The sequence below is a fragment of the Microchirus variegatus genome, assembly GCF_963457635.1.
Source record: "Microchirus variegatus genome assembly, chromosome: 5".
Lineage (NCBI taxonomy): Eukaryota > Metazoa > Chordata > Actinopteri > Pleuronectiformes > Soleidae > Microchirus > Microchirus variegatus.
This window is the reverse complement of record NC_139806.1, coordinates 34,285,245-34,311,155: the sequence shown is the minus strand read 5'-3', so window position 1 is coordinate 34,311,155 and position 25,911 is coordinate 34,285,245. Positions and strand designations below refer to the sequence as shown.

The following is a 25,911-nucleotide window of genomic DNA, read 5'->3' as shown; positions in this document are numbered from 1 at the left end:
GGGCAAACTGCAGAGAGAGTGGGAGATTAGATGTGACAGAGTTTTTATATCCTTTCTAGTATGCGAAGGCCACCATAGTTCCCCCCGATGTGCTTGGCAAAAGGTATAGTCCTGTCTGTTGCACTCAGGTGTGGCTGTGTTGTGACTGACAGCAAATTTCACACACGGCTCCGTCCTCTCGTTTTTTAAAAAACCAATATGGCGAATATACGGCCAATTTGTTTATCTCGAGGCCTGAAAATAGCTGTGTACACACCCGTGGGTGACATCGTGAAGGGTTGTCGCACGCTTCTTCATATTTAAAAAGAAACAAATCATTGAATATTGACGTGCTTTGTTTTTTTATTTATTTATTTATTTATTTGTGTGTAGCACTGTGAAGATCGCAATCGTGCAGCGTGTGCCGTCTTCCTCTCGCACATCTTGTCGCACATACGTTAACATGGACGAATGTCCACACTTTTATGGAGTTTGGAACATGCAGATTCGCTTTCTCTTGCGAGTTTGCGCACAGGCACAGTTCCAGCCTGTGCGGCGGTTTCATCAGGTCGTTTGATGTGTTTTGTTTTGTAGTATGTTTAAAGCATTGGTTCTCAAAGTGCGGCCCGGGGGCCAATGGCGGCCCGCAGAAACATTTCTGGCGGCCCCGCAATGAATTACAGTTGATAGTTTTAATCCAGGAGCTACTAAGCTTGTTAAATGTTTATTGGACATTACTGGATACAGACCAATAAGTGTAAACAAAAATACTGGGTATTTACCTGGTTTCTATATGGTGAATTTTAGTGTATTATTGGGTTATAAGCTGGTAATAAGCAGGTAGCTACAGCCCCCAATTACTAGCTATTTACCCAGTAAATATATGGTAACAGAAATGTGTTACTTGGTATTAACCTGTAATTAGAAGGTAAGAACAATGGCCAAAATACTGGGTAATTACCCAGTAAATTATAAAGCGTTATTACATTAATGCTTAAATTACATCATATTAACGCTTATATTACTTAACGCTAAACTGTAGAACTGCAATCTGGTCATTAAAATGATTACAAATGGGATTTATTTGGTTTTTTTCCGTTTTTCTTCCTTTGGCGGCCCTCAGTCCAAAGTTGGGTTCTTAAATTGGCCCTCAGGTATCAACACTTTGAGAACCCCTGGTTTAAAGTTAAAAAAAACCCTCTCCCTCGCCTCACGAACCTCATCTGCTGACACGGAGAAAGACAACGAGGACGACATTTGACCAGCTGCGGATACCGTAGCGCTCAGGGAAGGGAGGGGGTGAGCAGAGGAGCAGGTCTTTGTTGTAAATTTCAGCCTCTCCTCTAGATGTCACTATAAACTACTTACTTCCCCTTTAATCAGATTTATTTTTGTGACAGTATAACTTTTTATTACTTGGAAATACAATCAGGAGACACTGTCATTGTTGTCCGTGTATCAGCCCTCCGTCATATTGTTGTATAGTTGTACAGTGTGTACACTGCAGGAAACAGTATCATTGTCGAGAGTCTGCTAGAATAAACGGAGACGGTCTTAATGAGGCAGAATTTTAAGAGGAGAATAATACTTTCGTCATTCTGCACGAAAGCTAGCGTTGGTCTGGATCCAGTATTTGACATTCTGAGACCTTCGGTAAAATCTGAAGGTGTCTCACGCCACAAAATAATGATAGCGGTTAAGTCTTTAGTCTCTTCGGACAGATTGTTTATTACGCATTGTCGTCACTTCTGTCGCATCTTCCGCAGACGGCTGTGCTTGACGAATGCTTTAGTTTAGAGTTATAGTTTTTTGCGAAGAGGGGGAGTTGAGTCAGGGCAGTAAGAGAATTGCACCAGTGAGATACTGATTACTGTATAAGTGGCCAAAGGCTCGTGTTTGTGTTTTTCCCTGCTGAGATTGTAAAACATAACAATCAATAACACATTTTCTCAGTCAGTTACTTCCCTTTCACTCTGCATCTGATGCCGTCATAATCTCTCCATCACTCGCACTTTTTCCCATTTTCTTGGAATATTCGTCTTTAATTGGTTTCCCACGTATCACGTATTAGGTAAATAATTGTTCCATGTAGTTTCCATTAAAACGCTACCGTGTGCTCCAACGAGCTGAAATGGCTTTTAATTCCCCTTTTTATTTTACAGAGAAATGGTTTATTGAAGTGTCACAGCAGGAAGCTCCATTTTGAGCAGCACGATCGCCGCCATGTTTCATTATCTGATGGTCTCATTCGAGAGGTTCTTTGTCAGACAGAATTGTACGTCCACTTGGGCAAAACCAAAAAAAAAGCCATTATGTGACTGTGATGCAAGAGGCTGTCTAGCCATAATTTGTGGCATGGAGTACCAAATGCCTGTTGCTTTGATGTTCAAATATTCCAGTTTTTCACCAGAGGCGTAAGTCTTAGAGTGCACAATATAGTGGTACACAGTGGGGAAGCGAGATGAATATAATTTCTTTTATTACCTCACTCTGGATGACACCATCCACCTCCCTGATACGCCTCGCTCGTGTGGGAAGCAGTCAGAGCCGGAATTGAATTCCACATGCTCAGAGGTGACTTTATAAGGGAATCATACAGGCCCAGTTATTGCACCATCAACAATGTAATGAAACTGACTCAATGGTGACAACAGTAGACAGACAAAGGTCACTGTTAATATATGGTGATCGCCCGCCATGCCGTATAGGAGTTTGTCAGCCTTAGAGGAGAACTGAGACTTATCTAGTCAAGCTTAGCAATCCTGGGAGATTCACAAGGACTTTTGTGTTTGCTCAAGTCTCAGTCTATTGTTGAGATACCAAAAATGTTCGGTGAGTCAATTTCCTCAAACCAGTGCTGGCCATTGGTCTCAATGCCATGTCTGTCCATGCATGGATGTGTGTGAATGTCTCAAACTGTGTTTACTTAAAGGGACACTGTGTAGTATTTATGGGTTTATATAACCCAAAATCCACTTTTTTATACATATTATGTGCTCCTGCATTGTCTAGTCGCTGTATAATAGTTTTTTGTTTCATTTTCGTAGTGTTTCAAAAAGTCATGTAAAAATAACATGGTCGCGGGCCGCGGTTGCATAGCCACTGTTAGCAGAGAGACGCCATGTTTCTACCGGAGCCTGTAAAGGACAAACGCGAGAGAACAAATCAAGCGTCTCTTTACTTGTAGCAGGAAGTCCCGCCTCCTCTCTCTCCGCTTCGTCTGCTACGGCCGCGGTAGCTCCGCCCTCTCCCTCGCCTCACGAACCTCATCTGCTGACACGGAGAAAGACGACGAGGACGACATTTGACCGGCTGAGGACACCGTAGCGCTCAGGGAAGGGAGGGGGTGAGCAGAGCAGCAGTTCTTTGTAGTAAATTTCAGCCTCTCCTCTAGATGGCACTATAAACTACTTACTTCACCTTTAAGTGCCATGCTCAATTGTGTGCCCATATGGTATGCAAGCAAGTACATATCCATCCAGTTGGGAAAAGTATTGCTTTTCCCTTTGTTTACCAGTTTGCCCGCATGGGCGTTTTTTTTCCCAAAAATCCCTGAAAGTGACCCCAACAAATGAGACAATAACCTGAAAAAGCACACCGACATTCAAACCTTTTTCCAAAACGAGTTCACACTAATTAAGTCAATCAGCTCTGTATTTCTCAGCATAGCAGTTCCATGACGCATTTTGCATCACAGCTTAAAGGTACAATATGTAGTATTTATGGGTTTATATAACCCAAAATCCACTTTTTTATACATATTATGTGCTCCTGCATTGTCTAGTCGCTGTATAATAGTTTTTTGTTTCATTTTCGTAGTGTTTCAAAAAGTCATGTAAAAATAACATGGTCGCGGGCCGCGGTTGCATAGCCACTGTTAGCAGAGAGACGCCATGTTTCTACCGGAGCCTGTAAGGACAAACGCGAGAGAACTAATCAAGCGTCGATTTACTTGTAGCAGGAAGTCCCGCCTCCACTCTCTCCGCTTCGTCTGCTACGGCCGCGGTAGCTCCGCCCTCTCCCTCGCCTCACGAACCTCATCTGCTGACACGGAGAAAGACGACGAGGACGACATTTGACCTGCTGAGGACACCGTAGCGCTCAGGGAAGGGAGGGGGGTGAGCAGAGCAGCAGGTCTTTGTTGTAAATTTCAGCCTCTCCTCTAGATGGCACTATAAACTACTTACTTCACCTTTAAGTGCCATGCTCAATTGTGTGCCCATATGGTATGCAAGCAAGTACATATCCATCCAGTTGGGAAAAGTATTGCTTTTCCCTTTGTTTACCAGTTTGCCGGCATGTTTTTTTCCCCAATCCCTGAAAGTGTCCCCAACAAATGAGACAATAACCTGAAAAAGCACACCGACATTCAAACCTTTTCCAAAACGAGTTCACACTAATTAAGTCAATCAGCTCTGTGTTTCTCAGCATAGCAGTTCCATGACGCATTTTGCATCACAGCTTAAAGGTACAATATGTAGTATTTATGGGTTTATATAACCCAAAATCCACTTTTTTATACATATTATGTGCTCCTGCATTGTCTAGTCGCTGTATAATAGTTTTTGTTTCATTTTCGTCGTGTTTCAAAAAGTCATGAAACACTACGTCGCGGGCCGCGGTTGCATAGCCACTGTTAGCAGCGAGACGCCTTGTTTCTACCGGAGCCTGTAAGGACAAACGCGAGAGAACAAATCAAGCGTCTCTTTACTTGTAGCTGAAGTCCCGCCTCCACTCTCTCCGCTTCGTCTGCTACGCCCGCGGTAGCTCCGCCCTCTCCCTCGCCTCACGAACCTCATCTGCTGACACGGAGAAAGACGACGAGGACGACATTTGACCTGCTGAGGACACCGTAGCGCTCAGGGAAGGGAGGGGGTGAGCAGAGGAGCAGTTCTTTGTTGTAAATTTCAGCCTCTCCTCTAGATGGCACTATAAACTACTTACTTCACCTTTAAGTGCCATGCTCAATTGTGTGCCCATATGGTATGCAAGCAAGTACATATCCCTCCAGTTGGGAAAAGTATTGCTTTTCCCTTTGTTTACCAGTTTGCCCGCATGGGCGTTTTTTTTTCCAAAAATCCCTGAAAGTGACCCCAGCAAATGAGACAATAACCTGAAAAAGCACACCGACATTCAAACCTTTTTCCAAAACGAGTTCACACTAATTAAGTCAATCAGCTCTGTGTTTCTCAGCAAAGCAGTTCCATGACGCATTTTGCATCACAGCTTAAGTAAAGCAAGGCTTTCATACAGCGGCTGTCGTTTTTTAGTCAGGCTTCCTTCTTCTTCAGAACACCAGGGGTCCGTTTCACAAAGCAGGTTTAGTGAAAACTCTGAGTCTGTTAACCCTGAAATGAGGGAAACTCTGAGTTTTCCGTTTCACAAAGGGAGGTCAGTCAAACCAGAGAAAGAGGAGTAACTCTAGCCTGTTTCACAGAGAGAGGTAACTTAAGCTCTCGGTCAGTTACCATGGTAACATGCTCTATTAACCTAACCTGGGGTTTTCTCAACAAACCTCGAGTTTCTCTCTGTCTCTGACACACATTTGATCTCCTCATTCATTCAGTCAACAGGCGAGTTTTGGCGTAGTATAGTTCTGCCGTCTGCTCTGCCGTCTACACAGGGGCAGACGGTGTTTAGGGACGATTTGGGGCGACACCCTACCAAAAAGGAGGCGAAATAAAACATTTTTCCTCAGAAATTCCAAAGATCCTTGGTACTAATATTCCTTTCAGCCGTCTCTGCCGGCAAAAGTAGTTATTGTCAAATCAGAATCGTCAGATTCAAGTCACGTTTTATGTTTCCGCCTCTTCTGGGGCGATTTGACTGACGTGGAGAATCGCCCAAAAATGTTCCCCTTGACTCTCATGTTTAAAAAAGTGTTTTTTTCGAAAAACATACCCTCCAATGCATTTTTAACGTGCTTGCGTCATATGTAAATTGAGTAAAAATACTGGCTTTTGTCTTGTTTGTTATAACGATTAGTACAACCGACAATAGGCTTTCTGCAACCGACACCCGCAGTAGGGAGAAGGTGACGCCCGCGTGACGTATAGGCTGCCAAGGGGTCTATACATCACGCTATGCTCTTGGTTCGCCATTTGACCTCCAGTGTTCCTTTAGGGAGCACGTCAAAGGACAAATGCCAGGACCAATGCCTAAGCTAAACATCCACTTTATGGTCAACCGACGATCCATCTGAGCAGGCTATGCTCAGATGGAAGTCTACAGACTTCCGCACAGAGTGTGAACACAGACTTATAGTAACATATTTGCTGTGTTAAAGGGGAAATAAGTAGTTTATAGTGCCATCTAGAGGAGAGGCTGAAATTTACAACAAAGACCTGCTGCTCTGCTCACCCCCTCCCTTCCCTGAGTGCTACGGTATCCGCAGCTGGTCAAATGTCGTCCTCGTCGTCTTTCTCCGTGTCAGCAGATGAGGTTCGTGAGGCGAGGGAGAGGGCGGAGCTACCGCGGCCGTAGCAGACGAAGCGGAGAGAGAGGAGGCGGGACTTCCTGCTACAAGTAAAGAGACGCTTGATTTGTTCTCTCGCATTTGTCCTTACAGGCTCCGGTAGAAACATGGCGTCTCTCTGCTAACAGTGGCTATGCAACCGCGGCCCGCGACCATGTTATTTAACATGACTTTTTTGAAACACTACGAAAATGAAACAAAAACTATTATACAGCGACTAGACAATGCAGGAGCACATAATATGTATAAAAAGTGGATTTAGGGTCATATAAACCCATAAATACTACATATTGTACCTTTAAAGTGTCTAATACACTTCACGGCCACAAAAAATTTCAGCTAGCCCTTCATTATCAGTCATACTTTTTTTCACAGCCACTATTTTAGCTCCTCACAAAACGATCACCCGGTTGAAAGTACATGCTTCACAAACAGCCGTCCCCTGACCGACTATGTACCCGCATGCACCAAAGTGCCTGTGTCTGCAACTGACAAAAGTAGTCAAGTCAGGACTGCGACGTTGGGTAATTACTCTGAAGTCCACAGGGGGGCGATAGAGGTGTCACAGTGGAACTTAGCATCCATTACAAAGTAAAAAGGAATGCAGCCCCACTGTCACATGTCACCTCCTGAAATGAATTTGGCCTAGTTGGTTGTGGAGAACGTTTCTGCCATGTGGATACTTCAAATATCAGAGTTTTTATGCTGAAACCCTGCTCATATTGTATGCTTGCACAAGCATATCCACCTCGCGTTCCTGGTCCTCTGCAAAGAACACTGTCATACCTTGTCATACCTGCACAGTGCCAATTAAGAAACACTTTCCAGAGCATGAACACAGAGAACTCCCTCCTCAGTCTCTATGCAAAGTTTCAGTTTCTGCATCATATAATATGGTGGTAATCTATCTCCAAAATGTGATTGATTTGATTCAGCAAACTGGACTCTTGAATTGATAGTAATGCTGTCATGACAAAACATCTGTTAAGAATCAGTCTTATTATTTGATCCAAGTCTTTTTGAATTACAACGGGGAGTAGACTGAACCTTGGAAATATATAGATTTCTTTAGAAATAGGAAACATAAAACAGCTCACTAAATACATTTGCATGATTAAATACCTGTTTTGTCTGCGATCGCTTAGTTTTGTATTAGGACTTTGGCTGCTAATGAAACGCAGAGACTCTTAGACCCCCCCCCCCCCAAATCATCACCTCATCACCACACCATTTGGAACATGATAATTGATGTATTTCCCATAAAGGAGTGGTAATTAAGATAATGAGATTTTCCGAAGCGAGCGTGGCATGCCAAAAATCCAAAATGAGGGGGAGCATGTTTTTCGTGACTGCTTCACTTTAGCTTTATAAATCTCCCTTTCCATTTTCCCTCCATTCTTTTTCTATTTCAGCAGTGCTGCGTCTCTGACGACTGATGTCTGCCTCCTATCTGTGCTCTCCTCGCCACATCTGCTTCCCCTCTCGACTCCCATCCACAGCTTGTCCTCATTTGTTTGCTTAGTGCATAATTAGGTATAGGATCACCCATTGTGTAATTATGTATAGCAGTTTGATATGTAATTAAAATTGTATCAGTATCCAGTGCAATTTGTGCTGTGTGATTACCTATTAACAGTGCAAACAGTTGTGCCTAAAAGCCTGTGACCGCCCCTCTCAAAGATGTCACTGTGCTTCTGCGCTGGTATTTACCAGCAGGTGCAACAGGACATCTGATCAAAAACCCCTATTCTGACGTGCACATCATACACGTGAACACTTTGATGTGCATTACCTCTCATGAACACATCCCTCTGACAGCTTGAGTAATTATTAAAGCGGAACTAGAGCGGAAGTTCCTATTAACGCTGTTTTTTTGGTGTGTATCTGCGTCATTACCTTGTTTATGAAGCCCTGACGGTTCGAAACAAACAGTTCAGCCACTGCTGAGAACGCTGTGTTTTATTGTAATCTCGGGGCTCAACGAGATCACTGAAAATCCCGTAATAGTTACGTAAACAGCGGTTCTCCTGAACAACCGATCGTCCTGCTCCGGGCACTCGTCCGGGCACATCCGGTTGCGTACATTGAACCGCAGAAGAAGAATAACGTCCGTTGTGGAGGTGTTTCACGAGCAACAGTGTCTTCTGACTCTGGGTCTGACTCCGGTTTAAAGTCATAAAAGGGACTGCGGCGGGGAGTCGTGAAGAAGCTATTTTTAAACACTGTTAAAGGGGAAATAAGTAGTTTATAGTGCCATCTAGAGGAGAGGCTGAAATTTACAACAAAGAACTGCTGCTCTGCTCACCCCCTCCCTTCCCTGAGCGCTACGGTATCCGCAGCTGGTCAAATGTCGTCCTCGTCGTCTTTCTCCGTGTCAGCAGATGTGGTTCATGAGGCGAGGGAGAGGGCGGAGCTACCACGGCCGTAGCAGACGAAGCGGAGAGAGTGGAGGCGGGACTTCCGCTACAAGTAAAGAGACGCTTGATTTGTTCTCTCGCGTTTGTCCTTACAGGCTCCGGTAGAAACATGGCGTCTCGCTGCTAACAGTGGCTATGCAACCGCGGTCCGCGGTCATGTTATTTTACATGACTTTTTGAAACACTACGAAAATGAAACAAAAACTATTATACAGCGACTAGACAATGCAGGAGCACATAATATGTATAAAAAAGTGGATTTTGGGTTATATAAACCCATAAATACTACATATTGTACCTTTAAAACAATGTTTTGATAATGAGGAGCAGTGCATCCACCGTTCCAGAGGGGGGCGCTGCGCTTCTGAGAACGGATGTGCTGGATAGTACTGGCCAATCACAAGACTCTGTCTTCTGGGGGTGAAAGTTCACTCTGAAATCTCGCAGCAGAAAAACAGCGTCAGAAAAGAGGATTTCTATCGGCTCGTTTACAGCAACTAGGAGGTTTTTGAGCATAAAAACAAGTTAATATATGTAAGTAGACCTCCATAACTAACATTTATGTGCAACAGGACCACTCTATGTCACCTTTAAAGACGACTACACACATACAATCCAGAGAAGACCACACACTTTGTGCAGAATTAATCACAAGCACACATCACCATGGCCTTTTTCTCCTGAATACAGACATTAAAATAGAGCAGGGCTTTCAAACAGCTTGTTGAAGAGGTCTTATGATAAAGCCAAACGAAGAGGCCTTGTGAGGACACTCTAAGGAAAACAGCTTAATGAAAGCACCCCGGCTACAAACTGGCCTGAATTAGCTGCCTGTGCAAATTCACCGCTTAATAATTATACGTGCCTGAAAGGTCTGCTGTTCTTCTGTGATAAAAAAAAAAAAAGTTGTTGTTTTTGTCTTTTTTACAGTTGGTTCAAGAAGTGCAGATTTTTAGTGCTTGCTTCACTGTGTGCTGATTGTCAAGGTTGTACCCCTCCTATCTCACCTTATGTGAAATGTAATTCACAGGGTTATTACCTTCGATAAATACACGCACCAACACAGATAGATGTTCTCAAAGGCCAAAACACTCCACCATAATCTAAAAAACTATTTGTTTTTTTTAATCTCTTGACTTGTAGTGCTTTCTAGCAGAACATTGTCAGTTATCATGATGAACATACCACATTTTTTTTTCCTTGTGGTGAAATTGCAACACAATAAAGGTCATGTTGAATCACCAAATATACCAAACTCAGAGTGATAAGGAAATAATGTGTGCAGTATATGATTTTGAGATTTGTTTCCTTTTGCTTCTTACACCGTTGTAATTATATGTCCTGATATGTACTGTAGTTTATCATCTTTTTTTCCCATTTAAAGGTACAATATGTAGTATTTATGGGTTTATATGACCCAAAATCCACTTTTTTATACATATTATGTGCTCCTGCATTGTCTAGTCGCTGTATAATAGTTTTTGTTTCATTTTCGTAGTGTTTCAAAAAGTCATGTAAAATAACATGGTCGCGGGCCGCGGTTGCATAGCCACTGTTAGCAGAGAGACGCCATGTTTCTACCGGAGCCTGTAAGGACAAACGCGAGAGAACAAATCAAGCGTCTCTTTACTTGTAGCAGGAAGTCCCGCCTCCTCTCTCTCCGCTTCGTCTGCTACGGCCGCGGTAGCTCCGCCCTCTCCCTCGCCTCACGAACCTCATCTGCTGACACGGAGAAAGACGACGAGGACGACATTTGACCGGCTGAGGACACCGTAGCGCTCAGGGAAGGGAGGGGGTGAGCAGAGGAGCAGTTCTTTGTTGTAAATTTCAGCCTCTCCTCTAGATGGCACTATAAACTACTTACTTCACCTTTAAATGGGAACATAATTTACAAAAAATAACTCCCTGTCCTACTGAAGATGACCGGAAACTACCAGTTGAACCATTAACTCTTTAGGAAAATGTCTACTGGGCCCGGTTTTTCAAAAGGGTTAATCTGGATAAAATTGATACGGATTTGGCAATACTTTTTTATTTTTGCTATCCATGATCATGTAATACATCTTACTTTTCAGCCAGTTTTTCAAAGCAACATCGGATTGAATCATTGAAAACTGCGTACCTGGATCAGGGTGATCCAATCCAATGTTGCTTTGAAAAACCCACTTAACAGTAAGACGGATTACCTGATCCTGGATAGCAACAACTGGCCCATGAGGATCACCAAATCTGGATAAGCTCAAATAGGATAGGAAAATCAACAATGTAGAACTATAGATATGTAAAGCGCAATAAGTAGAATATAGAATAGCAATGCATTTGAGCGCTTAAATGGAGTTCTTAAGAGGCGATTTGACACTATTTCTGATTTGGATTTGTTTTGGATTTCAAAAAACAGTGATGCCATTGCTTTGTTATTCTGTTTTATCATTGCATGCGTCACTAAAGAATATTCTAAAAACAAAAATATTGAATACACTTTAATTAGTGGCATAATTAAATATATATTATTTGTGTTCAATGTTGACAGCAGTTTGGGGGATTATTTTATGAGGCCAAACTCTAATCGCTGTAGCCTGATGGATGACCAAATCAAATTAAAACCTTATGAATAAATAGGATATCTTGTAGGCTGTAACTGCGTGATCCAAATATTGTATTATTTTTATACAATTTTAAAGTTTCATTACATTTTGGGCCCGAAATCCACGCTGAATCCACCCTTCTGATGGGATCAGTTTAAGCCAGATGTTTTGGATCAAAGTGATCCCAATCCTACTACAAAACTTCTGAAAAACCCAAACTAACGGTTTGATCTGGATCAAAACCAAGATTGGATTACGTGATTTAATCTCATTAGGTAATCTGTTTTTTCTTTTGAAAAACCCATTTTCAAGACTTGATCCAATCCGTTATCCAAAATCCGAGCGGATTACTTTTGAAAAACCGGGCCTGGGTGTTAAAAATGAGGTAGGCTTTCATTGATTTAATTGAAGTCCTTTTTAACAACCACTGGAGTCGCTCCCTGTTGGCTAACTGCAACGTATGTCCACTTCTCTGAAATTGGATGACTACGTCCATTTTTATACTGCAACCAGTCTGTATTCATCTTAAGGCCACATTATACTTCTCCGACTGCGTAATGCGTTATCCGACTGCGTCACCACGGAGACGCCTCGAGCCTTTATACTTCTGCGTCGTGGTGACGGACACGCGCTGCAATTTCCCCGCCCGATCAGTAGGGGTCGCTGCGCAAGGTTGTTGTGCTTCTGGCTACAGTGAGCAATGGCGTCCGAGAGAGAAAGAGGGAGAAAGACTGTTGTTGTTGAAACAGTGGCCGTTTCTCACTTTTCTGTGTGACGGAACGCAGTTTTAAGATAATTTGAGGCGAGAAATTGGCCATTTAGAGTCCAAACATGTGCCGTGTGTGTTAAGATATGACGTATTTATAGTTTGGCAGCGGCGTTATCGGCGGGGATCAGCTCCGCGTCTGTTGACGCTCGGTGCTCACTGTGAGCCGGCACAGAGCAGCTTCGCTCGGCCTGTCCTGAGGACCAATCGCAGCTCTTGCCGTCTCCGTTGTCCCTTGACGGAGTGACGGACACTTAAAAAATATTCCGTGCAGTCGGAGACGACGCAGAGGCTCTTCGTCAGGCTCTGCGTCGACGCAGAGGACTCTGCGTAACCTACGCAGAGCACTTTACGCAGGAGTATAAATTGGGCTTTACTTGTGACGTCACAACAACACTGCTGTATTTATTTGACTGCCATGGTCTGTATATGTATAGTCCAGTGTGCCACTGGATTATGATAGAGAAGACTAATTATGATAGAGAATGTTTCACAACACAACATTGTCTCATTGCCCCTGCTGTTTCTGCCTTGCTCTCTTGTCTGTTGTCACCTTCATGATGCTGGTTACCCTGCGAGGTCACAGCTTCTCCATGTCTCCCTCCTTGTCATGTACATACAAGACCCAGTCTCTGGTTTCCTTACCCTTTAACCCAAAAGAGCACAATCCCTCACACCAACACATTTTGATGTGGTTCAGCACACTCTTCTACAGCCTAAAACTTGTCCTCAATTCTGACAAGACGAAATTAATGTTTTTCTCAAATACTAAGAAGGGACCTCAAACTGTCCCCGCGGTGTCCACGCTTGAAGGAAATGTTATAGAGATGGTTCATTCGTACAAATACCTTGGTGTCTTGCTTGATGACTCCCTCACCCTCACCTTCAAACTTCATATTGACAATCTTGTGAAGAAGCTTAAACTCAGATTGGGCTTCTTCTTTAGAAATAAATTTAGTTTTTCTTTTAAGGTGAAAAAGCGGCTTGTCACTGCAACTTTTTTTTATCTATTTTAGATTCTGGAGACCTGGTATATATGAATGCCTCAGATCAATGCCTTCATAAGATTGACACTGTGTATCATGCTTCTCTGAGGTTCATTACGAACTGTAAAGCCTTGACTCATCATTGTGAGTTGTACTCTCGAGTGGGACGGCCTTCTTTGTCCACCAGGAGGTTAGGACATTGGTACACTTTTATCTATAAGGCGATGCTTGGTCTCCTGCCTTCTTACATCTGTTATTTAATCACAAGGAGAAATGTTGATTCTTACTGTTTGAGGTCAAATGACCATTTGTTGCTCTCTCTTCCATTTGCCCGCACAGAGCTGAGTAAAAATCTTTTGTATACTCTGCTCCTGCTGCATGGAACGCGTTGCAAAAAGACTGGAAATTACCTGAACTTATTTCATTGGATGCGTTTAAATCCAGATTGAGAGCATTTGAGACATCCTCCTTGACATGTGACTGTTTTTTTCTAATCTGTAATTTTATGTAATTTTGTAAATGTAATTTTACTGTAACTTTATGTAACTTTTGCTGCCTCTTGTCCAGGACTCCCTTGAAAAAGAGGTTCTTAATCTCAATGGGACCTTCCTGGTTAAATAAAGGTTAAATTAAAAAAAAAAAAAAAAAAAAATTCCAACAATGAAACTGCAGAATAAAGTTCTGCTGCAGGTCTGACATCCCCTGTTTGGGTGATTAGCATCATTGGCCAATCACCTACTCCCTCTCCCTCAAACACACAACCCCCTCCATGATGGCTCTGAAAACACCATAGCACTCATGCAAATTAAAAAGTCTTGTTCTTGGCAACACACACATTTGTCTATGATAAGAAGTAGGTCAGATAAATAGAAACCAAGATTTATAGACACTGGATACTCATGTGTCAATGAGTGTCATCTATTTGTTTTTTCATACAGGGTAGGAGATAACATTTGTGTTTACAGCAAACAAATGCATTTCAATCTGAGTGGGTTTAAGTAGAAGAGAAGGATATGGGAAAAAAGACACCACATTTCTAAATGTCCTTCTGCAGCTATTATTGTGTTGGTTTGTCTCATATAATATTCAAATTGTCTTTTTTGTCTTTTGCAGCTCCTTTGACCGACAAGCCACCGAAGATCCTGTTTCCCTCGGAAAACAAGATTAGCAATATGGAGCTGCAGCTAGGTAAGAGCATCGTGGGATATCCTCTTGCTGCAAATCAATTTGTTTGTCCAAAAGACAACACGTGGATAATATTTTCCACAATCATGTTCAGCACACCTCTCGGCAATGAATACAGATTGATGACTGCACTAGTATTTGCTGAAGGAACAAAAACTGAAAAAAAGACTGTTTCCTATATATGCAAATGGCTGGTGCTGATGTCCCTAAGGCTGTTTTGTCAGCGACGGAGAGCCCATATGGTGCCAGAGTTCCATACACTGACTCGCCACATGGAGAGACAGACGCTGTTCTGTTGGCATTGTTTGTCTTCATTGACTTTGGGGTCACGTTGGGCCTATTGTGTGTGTGCGTACGTGCGGTGAGCGGCCATATGCACGTGGTCGTGTTTATATGTTTTGTTTTGTAGTAGTTTTTTCCCGTGACGGCATGTTGCTTGAATTCTGGGCACAGACCGCAGTCCACATGGCGTGTGCCGCTCTGTGAACGGCTAATGTGTCTGTCGTTGGTAAAAGCCCAATGGGATAAGACTGAGAGGTCTGGGGAAGTAGAGAGAGAGGGACTGGATTGAGTATGTGACAGAAAAATAAAAAAGGGGTGAGGACAGAGACAAAGAGGGGGTACGATGATTCACTGAGCAGCTACCTTTTGTCTTCCATTCCGACGCTATACTGACGCAGTCGGAACCCAGGTACAGTTCATTTAAAATACCTTCACGTTTGGCTGATCAAGAGTGAAAGATTGCTGCTCACGGCAGCAACCTCACGTGTCGGCATTCTTATGCATGAACAGGTTGCACAGTTGAAGGCTTCTGCTGTGTGTGTTGTCTGTATCTTGATTCCATTCGATTTTGAGGAAGGGGTTGGCTCACAGTTATTTAAAGCCTCCTCTGTCTTATGTCGGCTGCGTGTGGTCAGTCTTCTAACACGTGCATTATCCATGAGGCAGTTTAATAATGAATACATGAACAATATGCATATATTTCAACTCCCAAATTGCCAATTTAAAGGTACTATATGTAGTATTTATGGGTTTATATAACCCAAAATCCACTTGTTTATACATATGTGCTCCTGCATTGTCTAGTCGCTGTATAATAGTTTTTGTTTCATTTTCGTAGTGTTTCAAAAAGTCATGTTAAATAACATGACCGCGGACCGCGGTTGCATAGCCACTGTTAGCAGCGAGACGCCATGTTTTCTACCGGAGCCTGTAAGGACAAACGCGAGAGAACAAAACAAGCGTCTCTTTACTTGTAGCAGGAAGTCCCGCCTCCACTCTCTCCGCTTCGTCTGCTACGGCCGCGGTAGCTCCGCCCTCTCCCTCGCCTCACGAACCTCATCTGCTGACACGGAGAAAGACGACGAGGACGACATTTGACCGGCTGAGGACACCGTAGCGCTCAGGGAAGGGAGGGGGTGAGCAGAGCAGCAGGTCTTTGTTGTAAATTTCAGCCTCTCCTCTAGATGGCACTATAAACTACTTATTTCCCCTTTAAGACGTCTGTCTCTGAATGCCTTTAGACATCAACAGTGATACAACTAATCGCCTCACCTCGAGCTTCGTTATGACTATAAAATAAAATTTAAATTGATGCTAGGTGTCTCTCAATCAAAAAAAACCCCAAAGAAAATACATAGTTTGATGATGTAGAGAAGTAGTGTAGGATCATGGTTCCCTAACATGTTCCTCCTGTGCGTTTGTGCTTTATGGTGAGTGCATCAGCGGCAGAACGCACAGCAAAAGGGTAATGAGTTACACGATTTGTGTAAAAATACATGCAATAATAAAAACGAAAGAAACACAACCAACTGACTAACTAATGCCACCAAAGATTTCCTTCCTCACTTTGACATTTCATAGGGGGGTTTGTCCCAGAAGGACTGTACCATTGTTATCAGTGAAGCTAGTATTACAACTGAACATGTTTCCTTAATCGCTGATTCATCATGGCACAGTGCGGTGCGTGTGCAATTGTGGCCATTTTATGACTTAAAGCTGAAGTAAGTAGTTTATAGTGCCATCTAGAGGAGAGGCTGAAATTTACAACAAAGAACTGCTCCTCTGCTCACCCCCTCCCTTCCCTGAGCAAACGGTATCCTCAGCCGGTCAAATGTCGTCCTCGTCGTCTTTCTCCGTGTCAGCAGATGAGGTTCGTGAGGCGAGGGAGAGGGCGGAGCTACCGCGGCCGTAGCAGACGAAGCGGAGAGAGAGGAGGCGGGACTTCCTGCTACAAGTAAAGAGACGCTTGATTTGTTCTCTCGCGTTTGTCCTTACAGGCTCCGGTAGAAACATGGCGTCTCTCTGCTAACAGTGGCTATGCAACCGCGGCCCGCGACCATGTTATTTAACATGACTCTTTGAAACACTACGAAAATGAAACAAAAACTATTATACATTGACTAGACAATGCAGGAGCACATAATATGTATAAAAAAGTGGATTTTGGGTTATATAAACCCATAAATACTACATAGTGTCCCTTTAACACACACACACACACACACACACTGCAGACAGTTCCTTTAAGTTGAAATGAAAATCCAGGAGGCATCGTAATGGCTGCTTTTATACTCGCAGCTTTGTACCACATAATTCATAACACAATCATTTTCACACACTCGCACTCCCAATGACTGATCTGCAAGTGTCACTCTCTTCTAAAATGATGCCGGGGCTTTACTACAATACTACAAAAGAAAGGAAGAAAAATGTGCAGTTGATGTCATATAGTGTGTCCCCATAGATCATTGGTTCTCAAAGTGTGGCCCGGGGGCCAATGGCGGCCCGCAGAAACATTTCTGGCGGCCCCGCAGTGAATGACAGTTGATAGTTTTAATCCAGGAGCTACTAAGCTTGTTAAATGTTTATTGGACATTACTGGATACAGACCAATAAGTGTAAACAAAAATACTGGGTATTTACTTGGTTGTGAATTTTAGTGTATTTTTGGGTTATAAGCTGGTAATAAGCAGGTAGCTACAGCCCCCAATTACTAGCTATTTACCCAGTAAATATATGGTAACAGAAATGTGTTACTTGGTATTAACCTGTAATTAGAAGGTAAGAACAATGGCCAAAATACTGGGTAATTACCCAGTAAATTATAAAGCGTTATTATATTAATGCTTAAATTACATTATATTAACACTTATATTACTTAACGCTAAACTGTAGAACTGCAATCTGGTCATTGGCCCTCAGTCCAATGTTGGGTTCCTAAATTGGCCCTAAGGTATCAAAACTTTGAGAACCCCTGCCATAGACTATACCTGCAGAGGTGCAAAGGCACGAAGGCACTGGGGTAAATATTTTACAAGTGGTCTCCGTTCTGTCGCCAGAAAAGTTGTCTCTCCCGTGAGACAAGATTCTCTTTTATTTAGCTTATTTATATATTCTCCTCTTCCTTAATATTTGTTGAGTCATGCCCTAAGCAGGTTTATTGGGCAACATGGCAGATTTATGGAAGCCTGAAGAGAGGCTGGTCTCGGAGCGAGAGAGAGAGAGAGATGGGATCCAGTGGAGGCCAGCGGATGGGCAGTAAAATCAGAGTTATAAATCTGCCAGACTGATACACACAGACTAACTTTATCTCCCCTGCTGCTACTGCTGCAACCAGTGCAGCTTTTCAGACGGACGCACATCAGAGCCAACTTTTACACACTAGACACTAGCAGAGCCATAAATAAAAAAAAAAAAAACATACGCTACATAACCTCTCCCAGAGGACACGCAGTTGTGGGATGTAAAGGAAAAATAACTGGATGGTGCTGAGTGAAGAGTGCTGAAGTCCATGAAATTGAAAGCAAGACTGATGGCATCAGAGCGGTCATGCTAGAGGAGTCTCAGAGATAAGGCGGGGAAGACGGAAAAGGGAGACGGTAGCAGTATCAGAGGGAGTTTGTTTTGTCTCAGAGGAGGGTCGTCTTGTCGAGACTATCCCGTCTTCTTAGGTCTCCTTGCACGTCTCTGCCCGACGACCCAAAATCCCTCGGCGACAGATCCTCGCTGAACCACGAATCCACCGCCAACCAGCAGGGTGTGCGTGCGTGTGCTGCTGCTCTCGTCACATGTACAAGGCGACAGGGCTTCATGAGTCCCCAGGGCCGTGTGACTGTGCAAATGTGGAGAGAGCAGGCCTTTCAAATTCAAAAAACTTGACATTTTTCTCTGTAGCTTCCAAAAGAGACCAAATCAAGGTTGTGTAAAAACGGCTTGGATTTTTTTTGTCAGCCATCCAGGATTTTTTTATGTGCCAGATTTAATAGTGTCCCCCCCAGTGGTGAGTTGGTGCAGTCCACTTGCACTTATTCCAGAATAGGAGGATGATTCATATTGCAGGGTTTGCATATGGCTCTATGGCTCATATTGCACACTTATATTATGTGGCATATTACATGTCAGACAACAAATTTAAAACACATACACACACACACACACACTGGTTTGCTTAGCTGTACTTCATATGACACTGTCACTGCTATGACACTTCATTTGGACAGCCGAAACAAAACTTTATCTCACTCATTCAAATATTGGCCCTAAATTTAACCAGTTCCTCAGAAGTTTATGGCAGAAAACACACATACACACTTGTCTCTCTATACTTCTGAGGACAATCATAGATATAATTCATACCCTAGCCTCTATCCCCTAAACCAGAAGTCTGCAACCTTTACTATGAAAAGAGCCATTTTTGTCCCCTCTCCACCCAAATAAAATTAATCTGGAGCTGCAAAACCCATTTGACCCATAAAATGAAGATTATATCACATGACTGTTTGTTGCATAAGGAGCTACACAAATAAAACTGTTCACATTTCATTGCTGTTTATAGCCAACATTTAATGGAGGAAAAAAATAGATAATGCAATATATGGAGTACAGTACAGATTCAGTAAATATGTGAGTCCAAAGATGGGACAGGACATTGGATGTGATGCACAAAATGCACATTTTATCACCTTGATTTCTAAATAATATGTGTTCACTTTGAAAGAAGAGAATGAATATGATTTTTTTTATGCAAAATTACTACAAAGGAGCCACAACAGAAGGCTTGAGGAGACCCCTGCAGACCCCTGCTCTAAACCTTTACCTATACCTAGCGCTTTAATGTGAGGACCTGCTAAAATAATGCCAAAATGCCTGCACAATGATGGCTTTGAACCTAAAATATATCCTCACAGCCTAATAAAGACATGTACACACATATACATGCATTGCATATTCAGTCACTGACTTGAAGGATCAGGATCATTTATCGTGGATTTGCAGTCCCAGAGGTATGGAGCGATTCAACTGAATGCTTATACAGCAGTCCACTTTGAGCAGCTCTCCGTTTTTTCTATAGCTCTCTCTGTCGCACACACACAAACATACACACACGCTGATATTCACACACACACCCCCCACACAATTCCTGTGTTGGATACGACACACACACACACACACACACACACACACGCAGTCCTCACTAACCGTGGGATAATTGTAACTGATAGAGGATTTTTACTGTCCCCCCCCCAAAGCCAGCAGATGGGTGCACTCTAGTGGAAAGGAATTAGAATCCATTATTCCAGAGAGCAGGACTCTTAAACCTGCTTGATTTTTAAAATAGGGCTGTGAAGAGACACAAACCCAGTCACTGCACTCATGTTCTGACTGAACATTGTCGGTGCGCGGCCGTCTGTAATCGACTGACACTGACAGATGCTGACACTGCTGATTTCTCCAGTGTTTTAGACAAACTCGTATATGATTTATGACTCTCTCTGTTCTTAATGTCTTGCCTGTGTTCTCGCTATCACCTTCAAGTTTGCTGTTTGTTCCTTTATCCCTCACCTCTCTCTCTCATCCTCACTGCCTCAACTGAAGATGTAAGGACTCATCATTGGGGATCTGACTTCCCTAAATTGGGTGAAGTGGTTCTTCTCTTCTCTTCTCTTCTACACCTTTCCATTGTTATTGGGGAAAATTGAAATTGACATTGCTGCAGAGGTTGTTAAAGAGTATCTGTAAAAGTGTGGTAATAACGATGTACTTACATGTTTTGATTTTTGTGTCTCGGGGTTAAAAAAAGATATCCATTTAAAGCACAATCCAATGCACTTTGATGGTCACATTACATATACCAAAAAACAAAGAGTGAGAAAGACAAATGTATGTAATTATATTTTTGAGGACTGCCAACACAAAGCGGTCTGTCTTTTGTCTCTCTGAGCAGGAAATATGTTTCTAAAGAAATGACATATTTATACACAGAAAAAAAAAAATCCATTGAAATCCACCAGCCTTTAAAGTGGAACTAGACCGGAAGTTCCTATTAACGCTGTTTTTTTTTGGTGTGTATCTGCGTCATTACCTTGTTTATGAAGCCCTGACGGTTCGAAACAAACAGTTCAGCCACTGCTGAGAACGTTGTGTTTTATTGTAATCTCGGGGCTCAACGAGATCACTGAAAATCCTGTAATAGTTACGTAAACACTGGTTCTCCTGAACAACCGATCGTCCTGCTCCGGGCACTAGTCCGGGCACATCCGGTTGCGTACATTGAACCGCAGAAGAAGAATAACGTCCGTTGTGGAGGTGTTTCACGAGCAACAGTGTCTTCTGACTCTGGGTCTGACTCCGGTTTAAAGTCATCAAAGGGACTGCGGCGGGGAGTCGTGAAGAAGCTATTTTTAAACACTGTTAAAACAATGTTTTGATAATGAGGAGCAGTGCATCCACTGTTCCAGAGGGGGGCGCTGCGCTTCTGAGAACGGATGTGCTGGATAGTACTGGCCAATCACAAGACTCTGTCTTCTGGGGGTGAAAGTTCACTCTGAAATCTCGCAGCAGAAAAACATCGTCAGAAAAGAGGATTTCTATCGGCTCGTTTACAGCAACTAGGAGGTTTTTGACCATAAAAACAAGTTAATATATGTAAGTAGACCTCCATAACTAACATTTATGTGCAACAGGACCACTCTATGTCACCTTCAAAGGGCATGCTGCAAATACAGGGAACGGTTTCCCCCGTGTTGCCATTCAATTTGGCGCAGTCCCGTCGTGACCTAGCAGTTAAGTAACCCATGGCGACCAGTACGGTAACTACAGTGTGTCAGCGAAAACAAAGCTAAATGTTTAAGTGTGCGAACCGTCGTCATTAATCACGGTGTCTACGGGGCTGAGAGCAGGAGTGTGCAGTATGATAAATGAACTAACACGGCCTCCACGCAAGCCTCACAATGAAGGGAGAGGGAGAAAAAAGCAGGGAATGAGAAAATACACAGAGAGAGAGAGACAGACACATGGACCACATATAGCGGGCGATGAAGACTGACACAGTGGCCCTGCTGTGCATCGCATACAGCTGCTTGTTTATTGCTGCCTCCACATAACTCACCGCAGCACCGAGGCTTGTGAGAAAATTCGAGAAAAGTGCGAACCTTGGGCTGAGCAATAATTCAATAATAATACATATTGCAATATAAGTCTCCTCAATATCAGTGTAGCAGTTATTCAATAGATAGCAATATCATTTTTATGTGTGTTTTGAGATGTCTTGTGTGTGTACTGTTTGTTGAAAAATTACTTTTTCGTTTTTTCTGTAAACATGATGTAATTTTAAGAAGTGTCGTGAAATACCCTAAAATAATACTCTGAAGTATGACTGAATGTATTTCAGTCCTGTATGTGGCACTGTCATGTTGCTACAGAATGGAGGCAAGGCTGACATTTAGAGAATTATTTCCAAAAATGTAATTGCCGGTTACATGTGGATAAAAAGCTGATATGATGCAAAACTTTAAAGGGACACTGTGTAGTATTTATGGGTTTATATGACCCTAAATCCACTTTTTTATACATATTATGTGCTCCTGCATCGTCTAGTCGCTGTATAATAGTTTTTGTTTCATTTTCGTAGTGTTTCAAAAAGTCATGTAAAATAACACGGTCACGGGCCGCGGTTGCATAGCCACTGTTAGCAGCGAGACGCCGTGTTTCTACCGGAGCCTGTAAGGACAAACGCGAGAGAGAACAAATCAAGCGTCTCTTTACTTGTAGCAGGAAGTCCCGCCTCCACTCTCTCCGCTTCGTCTGCTACGGCCGCGGTAGCTCCGCCCCCTCTCCCTCGCCTCACGAACCTCATCTGCTGACACGGAGAAAGACGACGTGGACGACATTTGACCGGCTGAGGACACCGTAGCGCTCAGGGAAGGGAGGGGGGTGAGCAGAGGAGCAGTTCTTTGTTGTAAATTTCAGCCTCTCCTCTAGATGGCACTATAAACTACTTACTTTACCTTTAATGAGAGGGAAATCCGAGAAACATCGCATCTAACCCAAACAACTAAACATCGCTAACCAATCTCTAGCTAAAGGGGAAAAAAACACTTCTCAATCTTATTCTCCTTCTACTTGAGAAGAGGACAATCGAGGGAGACTGGAGGATCAGGAGGATTACATCGACATCAAGTATTTTCAGCGAGTAGTCATGGAGAAACCTAAAAAAACAGCGGCCACCCGGAGAATTCCCCCGGAAAAAAACAGAAAAGGATGCAGAAGCGACAGTACGGAACTTTACTGAGGAACAACTGGAACTCCCGGCGGACACAGTCAAAAAAACATCCAGTTTCACCGAGCACACCGCCTAGGAGGGAAACAGCAGGAAGGTCACTTCGCTCGGCTGGGGGGAACTGGGGGGCATTGCAGCGGTCCGTCGCGATGCACCTCCCTGAAGGTGCGGCGGTGGGCCGGCTGACTGCTTACCCGGTAGGGGGTCAGCGCTGGGCATCGGCACTCCTGGATGTTTGGTGGGGCCCCTGGCTGGGGCACCGCGGGATCGGTCATGGCGGTTCCTCGGACCTCTGTCCCCGGCCTATGCTTGGGAGCTCTGCCCTTGGACTGGCTTGGGGGTCCCTCCCGTCTGCCATCTTCAAGGGGCCCCCCTTGCAGTTGTAGGCCTGCTTATAGTTACTCTGTTTTGTCACATAACAGTAATTTTACTGTGAATTCACAGTTAAATACTTCACAGTGGTATGTTGAACCAGTCTCGAGTCATAAGGAGCTGGTTATTTTTCTCAGAAGCGTAAAAAACGTCAGCTTTGTGCATCTGAGCCCTCAGGCACTGTCTTTGAGTGGCTGCAGTTTCCAACTGTGTGTCCAGCACTGCTGGTTTTAATTGACCTTATCAGCACCAGCATCAGGAACAGAGCGGGTAAATGAAGAAAAAATCTGAGTGAGTCTTTATCTTACCCGTTCATTGATGTTTCTTCCCTGTGTTCTCTCCACAGCAGACCGAACAGTGCCGAACGAGTACAAACCTTTAGAACTTTTTTATCAAACGCTTTTGTCTGCCCTTTGCATTTTTGAACTAGAAAAGCACTAGGAGAGCGCAGACCTCTGCCAAGGCAGCTAAGCCCTCCGCAAAATAGCGATACAAATAGTGATAGCGTCTACGGATCATGCCCACAATTGAATCACTTGTTCCTGGTCCCATTGTGGACACTTTCTGAAAATCGTCCAACTTTGTCTGCGATTTTTGGAGTTATGATGCTGTATTTCTGATAGACAAACAGACAAACAAACAAACTCTGGTGAAAACATATAGTTCCTGGCAGAAGTCAATAAAAAAACAACACTCTGGTGAACTGAGCCTGTGTGCTATCAAGTCCAGGAAACAGGGAAAATATGAAATGAGCGTTGCATGGAGATTGCCATGAACCTTGGACAATTTTGGACATCGGATTATCTGTTGCATTGCACTTTGAGTTGTTCCTCTGTTTTCCTTGTGTATTTGATCTATTTTGGCTTCTTGTCTTTTTTCTGCCTTGCGGATTTCCTGATGATTCAACTATGTCTGGATCGTTTTTTTTTCATCAATTATTTATTATCATTAAAGACTATCTTTTGTTTCAACCAGGACCCCTGCATGTGGGTCCTGGTTTTGCATAATTTGCAAACATTTCTTCATATTTACCTCTGCCAAGGAGCTAAATATGTTGGATGTTTTTGCCAGTTTGTTTGTTTGTTTGTTTGTCTGTCTGTTAGTTAGCAACATAACGCGAAAAAGTCACGGACGGATTTGGATGATATTTTCAGGAAATGTCCGCAATGGGACCAGGAACAAGCGATTAAATTTGATTGTGATCCATAGACGATATCACCGGTTACAACACATGCTGTCAGACGCTGTCGTAGACGCTATGCTGTCTGACCCAGGCACGCCGGCAGGGTGTATGTTGTAGGCACTGTGCCCTCAACTCTCTTACAGCATTCAACAGGTTCTAGTCTACATGCCGATGTGTCCTTGGGCAAGACACTTTTGCTCCTGACACCTGTGTCCCGGCAGCGTGTGAATTGGTACGAAAGATGAGTGAGTGTGCTTGCGTGTAAGTGAATGGGTGAATGGCAATACTGTAGTGTAAAGCAGATTTGAGTGGTCATCAAGACTAGAAATGCCCTACATAAATACAGACCTTTAACTCCTCAGGAAACCAACATTATGAGTGAGAAGCTGGCTCATTTTACCAAAGACTTCTATTTAAACATAGTTATTTTTGCAACCAGCTAATTCAATACATGTCCAGCTCTTTTTTTGACTTCAGGAGGAACCAGAATGTTTTACACACAGTCTTTGATATTATATAAAATAGTAACTTGACATATACACTCATCGGCCACTTTACAGAAGTTGCACCTGTTCAACTGCTTGTTAATGCAAATATATAATATATCCAAGTTCAAACTGAGCATCAGAATGAGACAGAAAGGTGATTTAAGTGATTTAAGTTGGTTGTTGGTACCAGACACGTTATATGAATACTTCATAAACTGCTGAGAGTAGATTTAAAGGGGAAATAAGTAGTTTATAGTGCCATCTAGAGGAGAGGCTGAAATTTACAACAAAGACCTGCTGCTCTGCTCACCCCCTCCCTTCCCTGAGCGCTACGGTGTCCTCAGCCGGTCAAATGTCGTCCTCGTCGTCTTTCTCCGTGTCAGCAGATGAGGTTCGTGAGGCGAGGGAGAGGGCGGAGCTACCGCGGCCGTAGCAGACGAAGCGGAGAGAGAGGAGGCGGGACTTCCTGCTACAAGTAAAGAGACGCTTGATTTGTTCTCTCGCGTTTGTCCTTACAGGCTCCGGTAGAAACATGGCGTCTCTCTGCTAACAGTGGCTATGCAACCGCGGCCCGCGACCATGTTATTTTAAATGGCTTTTTGAAACACTACGAAAATGAAACAAAAACTATTATACAGCGACTAGACAATGCAGGAGCACATAATATGTATAAAAAAGTGGATTTTGGGTCATATAAACCCATAAATACTACATATTGTACCTTTAAATACTTGAGTTACTTTAAAGTAACTCATAACTACAAAAGATCATCTCTGAATGCACAGCAACCTGAACCTTGACGCAGATGTGCTCAGAAGACTAAAGCAGGTAACACTCCTTCCACTTTGTTGGGTGTCCTGCTGTGTTTCTAATAAAGTCACAAGTGAGTGTAGACCTCAGCAACTGGCCTATTTT

At 43.2% G+C, this 25,911-nt stretch overlaps 1 protein-coding gene across 1 annotated transcript in view; it reads left to right on the top strand.

Moving 5' to 3' along the window:
- Positions 1-25,911, top strand: part of il1rapl1a (interleukin 1 receptor accessory protein-like 1a) — a gene marked incomplete at both ends in the record, with an annotated part of 201,060 nt that overhangs the window by 113,425 nt on the left and 61,724 nt on the right. The window contains one exon of the mRNA XM_083889220.1: positions 14,322-14,396. Coding sequence (XP_083745346.1) covers positions 14,322-14,396 — 75 coding nt within the window. The remainder of the gene's footprint in view (positions 1-14,321; positions 14,397-25,911) is intronic.